This window comes from Colobus angolensis, unplaced genomic scaffold (genome assembly GCF_000951035.1).
Source record: "Colobus angolensis palliatus isolate OR3802 unplaced genomic scaffold, Cang.pa_1.0 Scaffold361, whole genome shotgun sequence".
Classification (NCBI taxonomy): Eukaryota; Metazoa; Chordata; class Mammalia; order Primates; family Cercopithecidae; genus Colobus; species Colobus angolensis.
Window position 1 is genome coordinate 2156878 of NW_012116944.1, and position 16119 is coordinate 2172996.

At 39.4% G+C, this 16119-nt stretch overlaps 1 protein-coding gene and 1 pseudogene across 1 annotated transcript in view; both read left to right on the plus strand.

Annotated features, from left to right (window-relative positions):
- IPMK (inositol polyphosphate multikinase) overlaps positions 1–16119 on the plus strand; it is a 74141-nt gene that overhangs the window by 39057 nt on the left and 18965 nt on the right. The window contains exon 4 of the mRNA XM_011953461.1: positions 10923–11095. Coding sequence (XP_011808851.1) covers positions 10923–11095 — 173 coding nt within the window. The remainder of the gene's footprint in view (positions 1–10922; positions 11096–16119) is intronic.
- LOC105519923 lies at positions 14198–14706 on the plus strand (annotated as a pseudogene).

The following is a 16119-nucleotide window of genomic DNA, read 5'->3' on the forward strand; positions in this document are numbered from 1 at the left end:
TTTCTTAATCCTGAGTTCTAGTTTGATTGCACTGTGGTCTGAGAGACAATTTGTTATAATTTCTGTTCTTTTGCATTTGCTGAGGAGTGCTTTACTTTCAACTATGTGGTCAATTTTGGAATAAGTGCGATGTGTTGCTGAAAAGAATGTATATTCTGTTGATTTGAGGTGGTGAGTTCTGTAGATGTCTATTACATCTGCTTGGTGCAGGGCTGAGTTCAATTCCTGGATATCCTTGTTAACCTTCTGACTTGTTGATCTGTCTAATGTTGACAGTCAGGTGTAAAAGTCTCCGATTATTATTTTGTGGGATTCTCAGTCTCTTTGTAGGTCTCTAAGGACTTGCTTTATGAATCTGGGTGCTCCTGTGTTGGGTGCATATATATTTAGGATAGTTTGCTCTACTTGTTGAATTGAGTGATCCCTTTACTATTGTGTAATGGCCTTCTTTGTCTCTTTTGATCTTTTGTTGGTTTAAAGTCTGTTTTATCAGAGACTAGGATTGCAACCTCTGCTTTTTTTTTTGCTTTCCATTTGCTTGGTAGATCCTCTTCCATCCCTTTATTTTGAGCCTATGTGTGTCTCTGCATGTGAGATGGGTCTCCTGAATATAGCACACTGATGGGTCTTGACTCTTTATCCAGTTTGCCAGTCTGTGTCTTTTAATTGGAGCTTTAGCCCATTTACATTTAAGTTTAATATTATTATGTGTGAATTTGATCTTGTCATTATGATGTTAGCTGGTTATTTTGCTCGTTAGTTGATGCAGTTTCTTCCTGGCATCAATGGTCTTTACAATGTGGCATGTTTTAGAAGTGGCTTGTTCCGGTTGTTCCTTTCCATGTTTAGCGCTTCCTTCAGGAGCTCTTGTAGGGCATGCTTGGTGGTGACAAAATCTCTCAACATTTGCTTGTCTGTAAAGGATTTTATTTCTCCTTCACTTATGAAGCTTAGTTTGGCTATATATGAAATTCTGGGTTGAGAATTCTTATCTTTAAGAATGTTGAATATTGGCCCCCACTCTTTTCTGACTTGTAGAGTTTCTGCTGAGAGATCTGCTCTTAGTCTGATGGGCTTCACTTTGTGTGTAACCCGACCTTTCTCTCTGGCTGCCCTTAACATTTTTTCCTTCATTTCAACTTTGGTGAATCTGACAATTATGCTTCTTGGAGCTGCCCTTCTCGAGGAGTATCTTTGGGGCGTTCTCTGTATTTCCTGAATTTGAATATTGGCCTGCCTTGCTAGATTGGGGAAGTTCTCCTGGATGATATCCTGAAGAGTGTTTTCCAACTTGGTTCCATTCTCCCTGTCACTTTCAGGTACACCAATCAAACATAGATTTGGTCTTTTCTTATAGTCCCCTATTTCTTGGAGGATTTTTTGTTTCTGTTTACTCTTTTTTCTCTAAACTTCTCTTCTTTCTTCATTTCATTCATTTGATCTTCAGTCACTGCTACCCTTTCTTCCAGTTGATCGAATCAGCTCCTGAAGCTTGTGCATTCATCATGTAGTTCTCATGCCATGGTTTTCAGCTCCATCAGGTCATTTAAGGACTTCTCTACACTGTTTATTCTAGTTAGCCATTTGTCTAATCTTTTTTCAAGGTTTTTGTCTTCTTTGCCATGGGTTCGAACTTCCTCCTTTATCTTGGAGAAGTTTGATCATCTGAAGCCTACTCTCAACTTGTCAAAGTTATTCTCCGTCCAGCTTTGTTCTGTTGCTGGTGAGCAGCTGCATTCCTTTGGAGGGGGAGAGGTGCTCTGATTTTTAGAATTTTCAGCTTTTCTGCTCTTTTTTTCCCCCATCTTTGTAGTTTTATCTACCTTTGTTCTTTGATGATGGTGACGTACAGATGGGGTTTCAGTGTGGATGTCCTTTCTGTTTGTTAGTTTTCCTTCTAACAGTCAGGACCCTCAGCTGCAGGTCTGTTGGAGTTTGCTGGAGGTCCCACTCCAGACCCTATTTGCCTGGGTATCAACAGCGGAGGCTGCAGAACAGCGAATATTGCTGAACAGCAAATGTTGTTGCCTGATCTTTCCTCTGGAAGCTTCGTCTCAGAGAGGTACCCAGCTGTGTGAGGTGTCAGTCTGCCCCTACTGGGGGGTGCCTCCCGGTTAGGCTGCTTGGGGGTCAAGGACCCACTTGAGTCTGTCCGTTCTCAGATCTCAACCTCCATTTTGGGAGAACCACTAGTCTCTTCAAAGCTGTCAGACAGGGACATTTAAATCTGCAGAGGTTTCTACTGCCTTTTGTTTGGCTTTGTCCTGCCCCCAGAGGTGGAGTCTACAGAGGCAGGCAGGCCTCCTTGAGCTGCAGCGGGCTCCACCCAGTTCAAGCTTCCTGGCTGCTTTGTTTACCTACTGAAGGCTTAGTAATGGCGGGCGCCCCTCCCCCAACCTTGCTGCCACCTTGCACTTCCATCTCAGATGACTGTGCTAGCAATGAGCGAGGCTCCGTGGGTGTGGGACCCTCTATGCCAGGCCTGGGATATAATCTCCTGCTGTGCCATTTGCTAAGACCCTTGGAAAAGCACAGTATTAGGGTGGGAGTGACCCAGTTTTCCAGGTGCCATCTGTCACAGCTTCCCTTGGCTAGGGATGGGAATTCCCTGACCTCTTGGACTTCCTGGGTGAGGTGATGCCTCACCCTACTTCAGCTCATGCTCAGTGGGCTGCACCCACTGTCCGACAAGCCCCAGTGAGATGAACCCGGTACCTCAGTTGGAAATGCAGAAATCACCTGTCTTGTGCATCTCTCATGCTGGGAGCTGTAGACTGGAGCTGTTCCTATTTGGCCATCTTGGAACCGCCCTGGAATTTAAAAATATAACATTTGTTGGCAATTATCTTTGAACATTTCATGCTATTCATACAAATAAATATCATTTGTACCTGTGTATAAACACATAAGAGGCTAATACATGTAGCATCAAAAACCTTTGGATATAATTATTTGGAGGGATAGAAAAGTATAACATTTAGTAGGTTTGAAAAAATTGAGAGTTTTCCAAATGTAATCTCTAGCCTGTTTGGTAGTTTTCTGGAGCTAGCTACTAGTCATGTTGCAGGAGGCATGAACTGAAACAAGCTGACATACATGTCTGTTGCATCCCTCTTCCTTCATCCCTAATCTGCGGACCCAAATTCTCTACTTATTATTCTTTCTGCTTTTAACTTGTATTGTTCTCAGGAATAGCTGGAGATTGATATAGAAAAGAAAGGTCTTATTGTATTAGTCCATTTTCATACTGCTTTAAAGATACTACCTGAGACTGGATAATTTATAAAGAAAAGAGATTTTGTTGACTCGTAGTTCTGCATGGCTGAGGAGGCCTCAGGAAACTTAGAATCATGGGGGAAGGTGAAGGAAAAACAAGGCAGGTCTTACATGGCTGCAGGAGAGAGAAAGTGCAGGGGAAACTGCCACTTTTAAAACTATCAGATCTCATGAGAACTCCCTCACTGTCATGAGAACAATTTGGGGGAAAACACTCCCGTAATCCAATCACCTCCCAACAGGTTCCTCCCTCAGTACATGGGGATTCCAATTAGAGGTGACATTTGGTTGGGGACAGAGAGCCAAACCATATCATCTGTTTTTCCAGTTGGCTTCATAATTGAGCAGTGGTTCTTCCTCTGGCTTTTCCTCCTTTTTGTGAGGTTTAGAAATCAAACTAGTAGCTAATACCTAGTAGATTTTCCAGATAGGGTGAGGAAAAACTTAATGCAATTTGAAATCTGTATTTTCATAATTTATAAAATCAACAATATTGATTAAGGGGCTATAAATAAGTATTCCTTCAATTCCCTAAATGCCCTCCCTGTTTTCTTCCCTTTAAAGGAACTGGTTATTTCAGCTTTTCTATTTAGTTATCTCTAGATTTTCTGAGATTTTTCTGTAGGGCACTTACTTTTTGCCTCTTTTTCTTAGGATATCAAGAATAGCAGTAGAAAATTAGCTAAAGGAATTTTTTTATACCTAACACTTATAAAACAATATGTATATTTAACTTATGTTTAAGATAATTATATTTAATTATATATGTTTAGCAAGATAGAAAAGTTCCATTCATAGTAACCTGGTGTAATCTTTATTTTTAAATTTTTTAAAATTTCAATAGGTTTTTGGGGAACAGGTGGTATTTCGTTACATGAATAAGTTCTTTCGTGGTGATTTCTGAGATTTTGGTGCACCCATTGCCGGAGCACTGTACACTGTACCCAGTGTGTAGTCTTTTATCCCTCACCCACCTTCCGCCCTTTCCCCGGAATCCCCAAAGTCCACTGTATTATTCTTATGCCTTTGCATCCTCATAGTTTTGCTCCGACTTATGAGTGAGAACATACAATATTTGGTTTTCCATTCCTGAGTTACTTCACTTAACCAAACATAATCTCATACTGTCATCAGCATCATGAAATATATAAATATTTTGAGCATGAAAACAATGTCCTTGGTAAAGCCACAGAGGGATCTTATGTAGTCTGCTTAAAACAGCAGGAAGTGTTATATTTCTGAACACGTGATATTTTCATGATCTTTACCTCAGAAAAATTAAGGGACTATAGAAATTCTTTATATATTTCTATAAATTAATAAGTGATAAGTTATTGACCATAGCCTCTTAAACGTAACTTTATTTCTAAACATTGTTACCTCTTGAAATGAACTCTATGTATTTATGAAGAGTAGATATCCTTTTATTTATTATACAAGTACCAGCACTAAACTTTACAGACTCTCTCTCTCTTAGATCTGGGGTTTACAAGTGCCCGTCCTTAGACTTCTGCAGGACTCACTTCATAAGAGTCCTAAATAGAGTTTTCAGAGTTATAAAAGTAAATCTAGTTAATTGTGCTATCTATCTTTATGATACACACATGTCTATGTATATAGATATGTAAAAATAATCTCTATTCTAATATTCAGAATTCTGCCTTATAAACTACATCATATGAAATAGTCATATTATAATTATTTTACAATGTATTTTCCAAACATCATATTAATATAGTCTAATTTATATTCTTGACCTTGAACAGAGTGAACTTAAACTCTTCCAGATAGAACACATCTATCTTGCCAGGCGCAGTGGCTCTCACCTGTAATCCCAGCACTTTGGGAGGCCAAGGTAGGAGGATTGCTTAAGGCAGGAATTCAAGACCAGCCTGGGCAACATAACAAGACTCTGTATCTACAACAAATTTTAAAAATTAGGCCAGGTGCGGTGGCTAATGTCTGTAATCCCAGCACTCTGGGAGGCTGAGGCGGGTGGATCACCTGAGGCCAGGAGTTCAAGACCAGCCCGGCAAACATGGTGAAACTCTGTCTCTACTAAAAATACAAAACTTAACTGGGCATGGTGGTGGGTGCCTATAGTCCCAGCTACTCAGGAGGCTGAGGCAACAGAATTGGCTTGAACCCAGAAGGCAGAGGTTGCAGTGAGCCAAGATCAACCACTGCACTCCAGCCTGGGTGACAGAGAGAGACCCTGTTTCAAAAATAAAATAAAGAGAAAAGAAAAGAAAAAAATAAAAATTAGCTGGGTGTGGTGACATGCACCTGTAGTCCCAGCTACTCAGGAGGCTGCAGTGAAAGGATCACTTTAGCCCAGGAGTTCGAGGCTGCGGTGAGCCATGACTGTACTGCTGTACTCCATCCTGGGTGACAGAGTGAGACCCTGTCTCAAACAACAACAACAAAAATCTATCTTATTTTTAGTTCATTAGATTTTTTTGGATCAGTCTTAGAACAAATTTCTTATTTACTGTCATCTTTTTTATGTTACTATTGCATCAAAGAAAACCTAGCTGTCATATTTATTGTAGTAATGTTTACCATCTATAACCTTGACTAAGCTGTACCTTTTTCTTTAGAATTAAAAAAAAAAAAATAGGCAAGCTGAGCTTATGGATGATGGGGGAAGGAAGGATGAAATAGTAGTCTCAGAGGATGGAAAAGTGAGGAGATTTGGGAAACAGATCATGATAGTTGAGCAACTTTAAGGGCATACTTGAGGTTAGTGGTCAGATTGAGTGTGTTTTGCAGTCATGACACATGCAAAAGAGAGTTACTTTAACTTGAGATGAAATCAATATGTAATAAGTAGGTTTATTATATATAGCTATTATTTTTAATATTTAACTAAAGGCTAAGGCTTGATATTAGCTTGAGGGTTGGAGAATATCCATTATCAAGTGCATAATTAAGTTGTGAATACATCTTTTAATTTTGTGTTTATTATGCTTGTCTCATCTGGAAGGATAAGAATAGACTCCAGGGAATCATCTTATATTTTTATTTATACTGAATATCGAAGTTAGACCTGGACTCGTTGGTGACCTAACATGGTTAGCAGGTTTTAATATTTATCAGTAACTTGCATGTTTAATATTTATATATACTGATAAAATTAATATTCAGTGAGTACCAAATACGTAGCAGCAATTATGCTAAGCGTAATGCGATTTCAACTCTTCAAAAGCAGCTCTATGAAGGCAGGTTTTTATCTGTTTTCTTCACCTGTGTGCCTTGACAGTAATTATATATGGAATGTATGAAATTTTACTTTGGAGGGGATGTGGGAATGTGTAACCTGCATTTATGGGGTGAGGACTGACACTATGCTAAGTGCTTTACTGTATTTTATCTCATTTAGTCTTCTTAATATCTGTGTGGTAGAGTCTATAATTATCTGCATTTTACATACAGTTGAGGTTTTGGTAAGTGCTCCTGAGGTCACAGGCTAGCAAATTGTAGAGTTGAAATTTGAGCCTCCTTTTTCTTCTTTTAAAGCATTTACTTTAAACTGTATTATCTCAGTTAAGATTCTTTGGGCACAAGTTATAGAAATGAACTTGAACTTGATTAAGCAACAAGGAAAAGTTCTTATAAGGATATGGGGGTCTTATGAAAGCCAAGGGCCATGCATCTGAGTCTCAGATGGGACTGGAAGTAGAATCTGAACCCAAAGCCCAGGGAGATCTCTCTCTGCATATTTTGTTAGCCCTTTCTGTTCTCTCCTCTGCCTTCCTTGCTATCCACACCTCTCCCCTCCCTACCAAGGGACTTACATGTTATAGTATCAGTCACCTACAGAGGTTAGCAACAGGTTTTCTCTGCATTCCAGTTCCAAATTGGCAAGACTGGCCAAGCTTGTATCAGGTATTTGCTCCTGCCCCAGTCAGTGACGATGGCCCATGGGCTGGATTCCCAAAGTATGATGGTGTTGGCAAAGGGACCACTTCTGTAGGTCTGAGGATAGTTCTTGAGCTGGGCAGACATACTAATGACGTAGTGACATTCTATCTAGTTAGATGTTTTTAAAACTTCTTTGTCTAAAAGGAAAAAAAAACACTGGGCCTTTCGGGCATGGGGGGAATAAACGTCTTAGTCTATGATACGTAATAAATACATTTTTACATTGCAACTCAGTGTTTATAAGACTAAGACCAACCCAGACAACAATACTTAGTCTTACTCTATGTGAGATAGTCTCATATATTCTCTTCTCTCTTTCATTTAGGGAACTTTTGGTTACAACCTATTAAGTTGAATTCATAATCCAATGATGGGTTGTGACCTAGAAATGGAAAAATACTGCTCCACTCTACACCCAGAGGGGCCTAGCTGAAAAGATGTCCTTTGTTAATCCAGAATTTGATATTGCTTTGTAAGTGAGGCTCCCTGTAGTAAAATGTCTTTGGTTATTTAAGTAAGTGAGTCTCAGGATTGACCTACCTTGAATTAAGCTCTATTCTAGGGAAAGAATTTGCTAATAGCATTTTTCAGGGTGAATTAATACTCAGATTTATTTCTATTAATGACAGCCTGTAAAAAATCAGTAAAAATCTCAATGCTCAGATCATACCCTATTTTTCTATTTACCTTTTTCAAAAGCACTTGCAGTAAGTGGTGAAATACATGGTATCACATTCTTTTGTAAGAATTCTGCATCTCTAAAGCAGGTTTTGATGTTTATTTTTTAACTCAGAGGGAAAGATAGAAATGAGAATCTCAAGTTCTTATTTTCACTTAAAAAAATGTAAGATTAGAGAACAGAAAGAAAACACCAAACCAGTCTTCAATAGGCTTAACTTACACTTTTATTTCTGAAGGCTAATAAGAAATAATTTAGCAGTTATTTGGCAATTCCAACCATATAAAACATAATAAGGACCTGAAAGTAAAGAAAAACACATTTGGATAGTGTAACTAAATATCAAATAAAACCCGTGGTATTCATCCCTATTTACTGAAGGGGTGCCTCAATTTATTATAGCATGAGGAAGGCCACGTCTAAAGTTTCACTAGATAATAGGAATGGGAAGGGCAAACACTCATTCATTCAGCAAACATTTATTGTATTTCCACTATATATAGTTTGCATTTGTATTTTACTCCTTTCAAAGAGAAAAAGGAAGAGATAGGGGATTTTATTTCAGATTTGCAAAGCCTTTACTCTAGGTTCTGTTATCTTTATCTTATCTTAAAAAGTTTGTTGTTTGTTTTTAATCACTATCAAGTTGACAGGTAGAAGATACTAACCCTACAGTGCGATATAGATGCTATGACAGTTAGCTATGTTCTCTCACTATCTTTATACTCCCATATACAACTTCACCCCAGTAAGATTTCTGGAGTCCCTTGAGTCTAAATTAATGATAATAAATTGGTGAATGCCAAGGATCTGCTCTACTATGTATTACTATCTAATTAGTTTTATTCTGATATTTGAATTCAAGTCTTTTTACTGAAATTATTATGCAGCCCTAGAGAGGGGCTGCTGCATCTGTTTTCTTCCTTTTTGCTTAAGGTAGTTGGAGATGGGAGGAGAAAATCTGAAGGTAACTGTTCTGTGCTGCTTTCTTCTCTCATACCATCCGTGGTTATCTTTTAGACACAGAAGCTTAGGTGTGTTCCAACTCCTTGATCAGGATATTTCCACTTGTCCCATTAGTTTTCACAGACAGCAGTTTCATGTCTCTGTCAAGATCTTTTGTTTTATCTTATCCTGAAGGTGTCTGTCTGGGAGAATCTTTCTTTCAAGTGTGGAGGGCTCCTTGGGTATGTCAGTGCTGCTCCCTTGGACTGCAATAACTTTTTTGTTATATTTGGGCTTAACTTCACTTAGTTCTACAGAGTTATAACCCTGCTCTCATCTTCTTTGACTAAAGAATAAAAAGTATCTCTTATCCTTTGAAGGAGAAGATTTATGCCTTTTAAATCTGAGGGGCTTAAAACTTTTCAAGCCTTAACTGGGTTCTCACTTTTGTTTGAGCACAAACTTTATTGTAATTCAGTAACTATGCTAGTCTTGATGGGATGGGGATAATGAAAGGACATCAGAGAGTAAGGCTTCTCTTACCCCGGTACTCTTTTATTTATTTCAGAAAAAATACACACCTTCTCTAACCTTATTTGTCACCTTGGTTGAAAGTAATCTTTTCTGTCTTTGAGGAGAAATACTTTTTATTGCATTCCTAACTAAAAAATGAGTCATGATCTCATTCAGAACTTTGAGACGATTCTTTTTTTTTTTTTTGAAATGGAGTTTTGCTCTTCTTGCCCAGGCTGGAGTGCAATGGCGCGATCTCGGCTCACCACAACCTCTGCCTCCCAGATTCAAGCCATTCTCCTGCCTCAGCCTCCCAAGTAGCTGGAATTACAGGCACCTGCCACCATGCCTGGCTAATTTTGTATTTTTAGAAGAGATGGGGTTTCTCCATGTTGGTCAGGCTGGTCTCGAACTCTCACCCTCAGGTGATCCATCTGCCTTGGCCTCCTAAAGTACTGGGATTACAGGCATGAGGTATCTGGCTCAGCTGAGACAATTCTTTAACCCAGGAAAGGAGGGAAGAATTTCTTTCCTTACTGTTTCCCTCAGGGGACCTGGACCCTTGCTTTCAAACTAAAACTATAAGGTCAGCCGTGTATGATAACTGGGGCTTTTATAATACTATATTTGAATCTCTATTTAATTTTTTTGTGGAAAGATGTATGTAGGATGCCAGCAAGATATACAGAGCAACTTTTGGGAAATGCCTGTGTTCACAAAAAAAAAAAAAAAAAAAAAGGGCTAGAGGGGCTGAGCGTGGTGACTCAAACCTGTAATCTCAGCAGTTTGGGAGGCTGAGACAGGCAGATCACTTGAGGCCAGAAGTTCGAGACCAGGCTGGCCAACATGGCAAAACACCATCTCTACTGAAAATATAAAAATTAGCCAGGCGGTGTACATGCCTGTCATCCCAGTTATTTGACAGCCAGAGGCACCCAAGAATTGCTTGATCCCGGGAGGCAGAGGTTACACTGAGCCAAGCTTGGCCTCTGCAGTCTAGCCCAGGCAGCAACAAAGCAAGACCCTAGCTCAAAAAAATGAAAAGCAAGATACGTGTTTCTCTTTGGAAACTAGTAAGACTAAAATGTATATTTGACAATGATCATCATTTGGATTGGTTTACCCTTTCTTAATCTGTACTTCTGTTGTATTGCTCTGTGGGAAGGATTTATTCCGATTACTAATTTTAAACGAATAAATTTTTAAAAATTAATAATATACTAAGAGATCTGCTGAAATATATGGCTTAAATTGTATTTACAAGGGGAATGCATTCTGGAAAAACTTTTGAAATGATCCCATTGCCTTTTTAATATTGTTGGAAACCTTGTATCTGCTGTCTTTTGCTTATGGTTGAATTTATTTAATTCACCTCCTGCAGGAGTTTCTCTGTGATGTTTATACTTGTTATAAATTTGTTGTTTAGGGTTTTTTTTTTTTAGGTAGAGTAAGAATAATTATTGACTCTACATTTATTTTAACTTTTTTCTGTGTTTTAGGATTTTCTCATTTTGTTTTTTCCTGGCAAGTACTTGAGTAGTAATATGTTTGCCTATTACTAACTAATATTTTTCTTTAATAACAGATTTATACCTAAAACTGGAAGATGTGACCCATAAATTTAATAAGCCCTGTATAATGGATGTAAAGATAGGGCAAAAAAGCTATGATCCTTTTGCCTCATCTGAGAAGATTCAGCAACAGGTCAGCAAGTACCCATTAATGGAAGAGATTGGGTTCTTGGTGCTTGGCATGAGGGTAAGAGTGCTTATTAGTGTAATATGCACATTTCTCTGTATATGTTCTTCCCTTGAAAATTATGGATGTCATTGTAGTACTAATATATTAGAAAATAATGTATTCTGGAATTGAGTTGTCTGTAACTCCCCAATGTGAAAAGCGAGGGCAAGGATTTAAAAATTTTTTTTTTGTTTGTTCACTGATACACGATCAGTTTCTCTGGTTCGGCAACATAGTAGGGTGATTAATAAATAAATGGATGGTGGCTGAATCTCAAGACTATAATTCTGGTAATTTTGTTTTAAAGAAGTCTTAAATTTAGGTGCCAGCAAATATTAAATGTAAATGTCATATTGTTTATGATTGTCCCATGAGAAAAGTGCTAAATTTATATATTCAGTCATTTTTCTGCATTTTCAAAATAGAAAATAAATTAAAATTTTGGTAATTGCGTGGCTGGGCACAGTGGCTCACACCTATAATCACACTTTGGGAGGCCAAGGTGGGTGAATTACTTGAGCTCAGGAGTTTCAGACCAGCCTGGGCAACATGGTAAACCCCATCTCTACAAAAATGCAAAAACTGGCTGGTTGAGAGGTAGCGTGTGCCTATAGTCTGAGCTACTCAAGAGGCTGAGGTGGTACTCCTTGAGCCCAGGAGGTCAAGGCTGAAGTGAGCCGTGATCATGCCATTGCACTCCAGCCTGGGTGACAAAGTGAGATCCTGTCTCAGAAAAACAAACAACGCCCACCCCCCCCCCCCAAAAAAAAAAAAAACAAATAGGTCATTGTTTCAGACTTTTTGGGTTAAAACAGTTGTTTTATTTTCTCACAATTCTGTGAATTTGCAATCTGAGCTAGTCTGAAATGTGCAGTTCTTTTCCTGATCTCATCTAGGGTTCCTTCTACAGTCATCTGATGGTTCAGCTGGGTATAGATGGTCTAAAATGACTCTCTCTCATTTATTTGGTTTGTATATAAAACCAGAGAAATTGTTCTTGTGTCAGGGAGTTGGTACTGTTGGCTGGGACTTTTTCTTTGTGGTATTATCTGTCAGAAGGCTAGCTTGGGCTTTTTTATTTTGAAGTACCACATTCCAAGAAGGTGACAGCAGGAGCTATCAGGGTTCTTAAACTCTAGGTTAGGAAGTTATTTGCTGTCACTTCTATGAAATTCTGTAGGGCAAAATCTAGCCCAGATTTGTAGGGTGAGGAAACAGACTCCACCTCCGACGGTAGGAAAAGCAAAGTCACAGCATGAATAGCAATGTGCACAGGATAAGGAGAATTGTTGAGGCCATTTTGAAAGAAAGAAGTAATGTGGTGTAAAGTCCTCTGAACAAATGCTGCATCTTCTAGATGCATGAAGGTAAAATTTGTGGATATACCAAATACTTGTTTACCTATATGTAAGCAGGATGGGTAGTTCTGAAATTCCTGTAAAATGATATATGGATCTTCCTTTTTGAGTTTTAAACAGAAGAGCTAATAGGAAGCATTATGGATAAATAGTCATTGTGATGGAAATGGCAAAATTGAATTTGATATTTGGGTTGTGTATAAAACCAGAGAAATTGTTCAAGCAGTTATTTCATTTTAGAAAACTATAATTAAATATGAGTGTATAGAAAAAGAAAAAACGGTAATGGAATGAAGTTAAAACAAACAAGAAATAAACATCCCACAGGAATCTGACTGGGCAACTATTTAGGCCTCCACTGTTTTCAGATCTCTCACCCTCCCTCTTTCCTTCTGACTTTTAGCAGATGACAAAGCTTCAGAAAAAATAAAAATCATCAGACAGGATTTCCCTTAATTTCCTGCTAACAGATGCACATGCCAGACCTGCAGTTGCTTTTATTCCCTCATTGTTCTTTCCTGTCACATTGAAGAATTTTCTGTCCTCCTATCTAAGGACTGCTCCTCTGTATACCCTCTGAATCTCATTCCTTCTTACGTCTTCAAGAACCTTATACTATTGATTTTCTCTTATCTTTCTTATATTTTCAACTTCTGCCTCTCTTTACTGGCTTTTATCGTTTTGCTTTAAATATCTTCAAATCACTGTCAAGTTTTTTAAAAAACAAAACATCAAAACCCCACCTTTAACCTGCTTTGCTTTCCAACTGCAGATTTAGCTTGTCTTCGCTTTACAACCAAACTCATTTCTATTTCCCTGTTTCCCATTCAGTATTCAGCTCATTCTAATCTGGCTTCTGCCCCATCATGCTAATGGATTAGCTCTTCATTAAGCACCACCATGCCACTAATTCCAAATGGCATTTTTCATTACCTTACTTTACTTTGAAAAGTAGCTTTCAATGCCAACCACGTCCTCCTTGAAACATTCTTCTTTGAATCTATGACACCCACCCCTCTCCTGGTTTCTGCCTAAGGCCACTTTGCAGTCGTCTTTGCCAGCCCATTTCTATTTATTCTCTCTCTCTCTCTCTTTTTTTTTTTGAGATGGAGTCTGACTCTGTCGCCCAGGCTGGAGTGCAGTGGCGCATCTCCGCTTACTGCAAGCTCCGCCTCCCGGGTTCACCCCATTCTCCTACCTCAGCCTCCCGAGTAGCTGGGACTGTAGGTGCCCGCCACCACGCCCAGCTAATTTTTTGTATTTTTTTTTTGTAGAGATGGGGTTTCACCGTGTTAGCCAGGATGGTCTTGATCTCCTGACCTCGTGATCCGCCCACTTTGGCTTCCCAAAGTGCTGGGATTACACGCATGAGCCACCACGCCTGGCCTCTCTTTATTCTTTAAATGCTGAGGTATTCCTCTTGGTTCCATTTTAATGTCTACCTTTCTTTTCTATTTCTTCCTAAGCAGGACTCTCTAGTCTCATTAGTTCAGTATTAGTTACACAGATAACTCATGAATGTTTATCAGCAGGCTCTGCTTTTTCTTTAATCTCCTGATATGTACATCTAACAACTTACTGGACACCTTACTTAAATATTTTAAGTGCTTAAAGACGTCTTGAACTCAATACATAAAAAACTGACATAGCTTTTTCCGTGGTTCCCCTTTCCTGGAGCGCTCTGGCTCCACCACCCTGGCCCAGAGCTCCCGGCTCCTGCTAAGCTAGCACCGCTGTCCTCTGTCTCCCTTCAGCTGCCATCATGATTGTTTACCAACATCTCATCAGCTATGATGAGATAGGTGTTCTTCCATATTTATGAGATTTGGGAGATTGCAGATGGGCTGTGCCTGGTGGTGGAGGGCAAGATGGTCAGTAAGACAGAGGGTAACATTGATGACTTCCTCATTAGTGGAAATGCCTCTGTTGAAGGTCTGGAGGGCAAAGGTACCAAAACCACAGTTATCACTGTTGTTGTTGCTGTCACAAACTATCACTTGCAAGAAACCAGCTTCACTAAAAACACCTACAAGAACTACATCAAAGATTACATTATAACAATCAAAGGCAAACTTGAAGGACAGAGACCAGAAAGAGTAAAACCTTTTGCGACAGAAGCTGCACATCCTTGCTAATTGCAAAAACTACTAGTTCTTTATTTGTGAAAACATGAATCCAGATGGTATGGTTGCTCTATTGGACTATCATGAGGATAGTGTGACCGCATAAATGATTTTCTTTAAGGGTGGTTCAGAAATGGAAAAATGTTAAAAAAATTCGGCAATTACTTTGTATCTATCACTTATCATCGTAACTGGCTACTGCTTGTCATTCATACAACACCAGGACTTAAGACAAATGGGACTGATGTCATCTTGAGCTCTTCATTTATTTTGACTGTGGATGCGTGGAGTGGATGCATTGTTTTTAAGAAAAATGTGCCATGTAGGTTGTCTAAAAATAAAATGCATTTAAACTCATTTGAGAGAATACCTTTTATTTTAATACATATTTAAACTAAATCCATCTTGTAATGTTCCTGGAGAAGCTAGAGCCTGGCAGTAAGCCACTACTAGAAAGAATAAGACTGTCATTAGATAACTTTTATGGTGGAAACTACTTCTGGAACTGAAATATAAAAAATAAGAAGCAAAAATTTTAATTCTGAGTTGCAGTAAAAGGGAGAGACCATGCTTATAGCAGTGCCAGCATCTGAAGTGGAGCCTTACACATTTTAGCACCTACAATGGAAGTAGTTGACTCTGGAAGAGATTACTAAGAGAATAAAAAGATTCTAATTTAGTTGGGGAAAAAAACCCCACAACACTGACACACGTTATCTCTCTTGCAAACCAACCACCACAGCAACGAAAACAAGTATCTGTGTGTGTGTGTGTGTGTGTGTGTGTGTGTGTGTGTGTGTGTGAAATGTCACCCAGGCTGGAGTGCAGTGGCAAGATCATGGCTCTCTGCAGCCTCAGTCCCTGGGTTCAAGGGATCCTCCTGCCTCAGCCTCCTTCCGAGTAGCTGGGACTACAGGCATGTGCCACTACACTTGGCTGACTTTTTTTTTTTTTTTTTTTTTTTTTTTTTAGTGTAGATGAGGTTTTACTGTGTTGCCCAGGCTGGTCTTGAACTCCTGGGCTCAAGTGATCCTGGGCAATCCCAAGCAGTGCTGGGATTGCAAGCATGAGCCACTGTGCCCAACCTAAAAACAAATCTCTATTATTCCCTGTCTCAGTAAATGGCATCACCATATATCCAGTGTTACACAGTAGATACCAGGTAGTCAGTTGGGCGTGGTGTCTCATGCCTGTAATCCCAGCACTTTGCAAGGCCGAGGTGGGTGGATCACCTGAGGTCAGGAGTTCGAGAGCAGCCTGGCCAACATGACAAAACCCTGTCTCTAATAAAAAATATTAAAATTTAGCTGGACACGGTGGCACACACCTGTAGTCCCAGCTACTCGAGAGACTGAGGCAGGAGAATCACTTGAACCCGGGAAGTGGAGGTTGTAGTGAGCTGAGATTGCACTACTGCACTCCAGCCTGGGTGACAGAGCAAGACTGTCTCATTAAAAAAAAAAAAGGCCAGGCGCGGTGGCTCAAGCCTGTAATCCCAGCACTTTGGGAAGCCGAGACGGGCGGATCACGAGGTCAGGAGATCGAGACCATCCTGGCTAAC